At 46.1% G+C, this 840-nt stretch overlaps 1 protein-coding gene across 1 annotated transcript in view; it reads right to left on the minus strand.

The window, feature by feature from the left end:
• MRNIP (MRN complex interacting protein) overlaps nt 1–620 on the minus strand; it is a gene marked incomplete at its 5' end in the record, with an annotated part of 3,307 nt that extends 2,687 nt beyond the window's left edge. The window contains one exon of the mRNA XM_029085486.1: nt 523–620. Within this exon, the coding sequence (XP_028941319.1) occupies nt 523–620 (98 nt within the window). The remainder of the gene's footprint in view (nt 1–522) is intronic.
• Between the last annotated feature and the right edge of the window lie 220 nt (nt 621–840).

The following is an 840-nucleotide window of genomic DNA, read 5'->3' on the forward strand; positions in this document are numbered from 1 at the left end:
AATTACACCCAAATGTTTGCAGTAAATGAGTCTTTTTATTAATAGCAGCAGCGATTACTCAACATATTCACAGTGTGAAACCCCTGAATGCCAACAGTTAGGCAGCAACAGCTTAGAGTGGAGGATGTTTTCTCTCTGGGGATGCTAATCTGCACAGTTTGCCAGTCTGTGAGATGGACACCTCCACAGTCAGCTCATCAAACAGTAAATAAAAAATACCAATTAAAAAAAAAATCAAACCAAACCCCTATTGCATATATTTTAATGGGCAAAAGCCTGACCAACACACACTATTGATCAATTAAACTTATCTGAAAAAAAACATTGTTGAAAGAAACATGCCAGGACACTACAACCAACAAACACCTTGTTCCTATGAGGTGATGACAAAATTGGCACATGTCACGGCTTTACAACAGGACAGAAAACCCTCCTGAGCTCAAAATAGGTAACAGGCACCTGATGTGTGTATCAGCTGTAGCACATCACAAGAAACAAGCAGATAAACATTAAACACTCTACCGAGATGTCCAACCAATTGCTTCCTCTGCTTCACCCTGCAGCAAGTTTAATTTCTGGACATGACGCCTGCAGTCCAGGCCAGAGCCCTGGCCATAAACCTGCAAACAGAAAGAGCAACAACAAGGCTGAGAGAGCAGCCAGAAGGAAACAGCACAGAGCGAGGGCGATAGTGAACGTGGCTGAGTGTGTGACGTCCTGTGTAGGGTTAACTGCCACACTGGGCTCCTCACTGCCACACTGGGCACCACACTGGGCTCCCCTCCACCACACCGGGCTCCCCACTGGGCTCCCCACTGCCACACTAAGCACCACACTGGG

The sequence above is a fragment of the Antrostomus carolinensis genome, unplaced genomic scaffold (assembly GCF_000700745.2).
Source record: "Antrostomus carolinensis isolate BGI_N321 unplaced genomic scaffold, ASM70074v2 scaffold51816, whole genome shotgun sequence".
In the NCBI taxonomy this organism is placed as follows: Eukaryota; Metazoa; Chordata; class Aves; order Caprimulgiformes; family Caprimulgidae; genus Antrostomus; species Antrostomus carolinensis.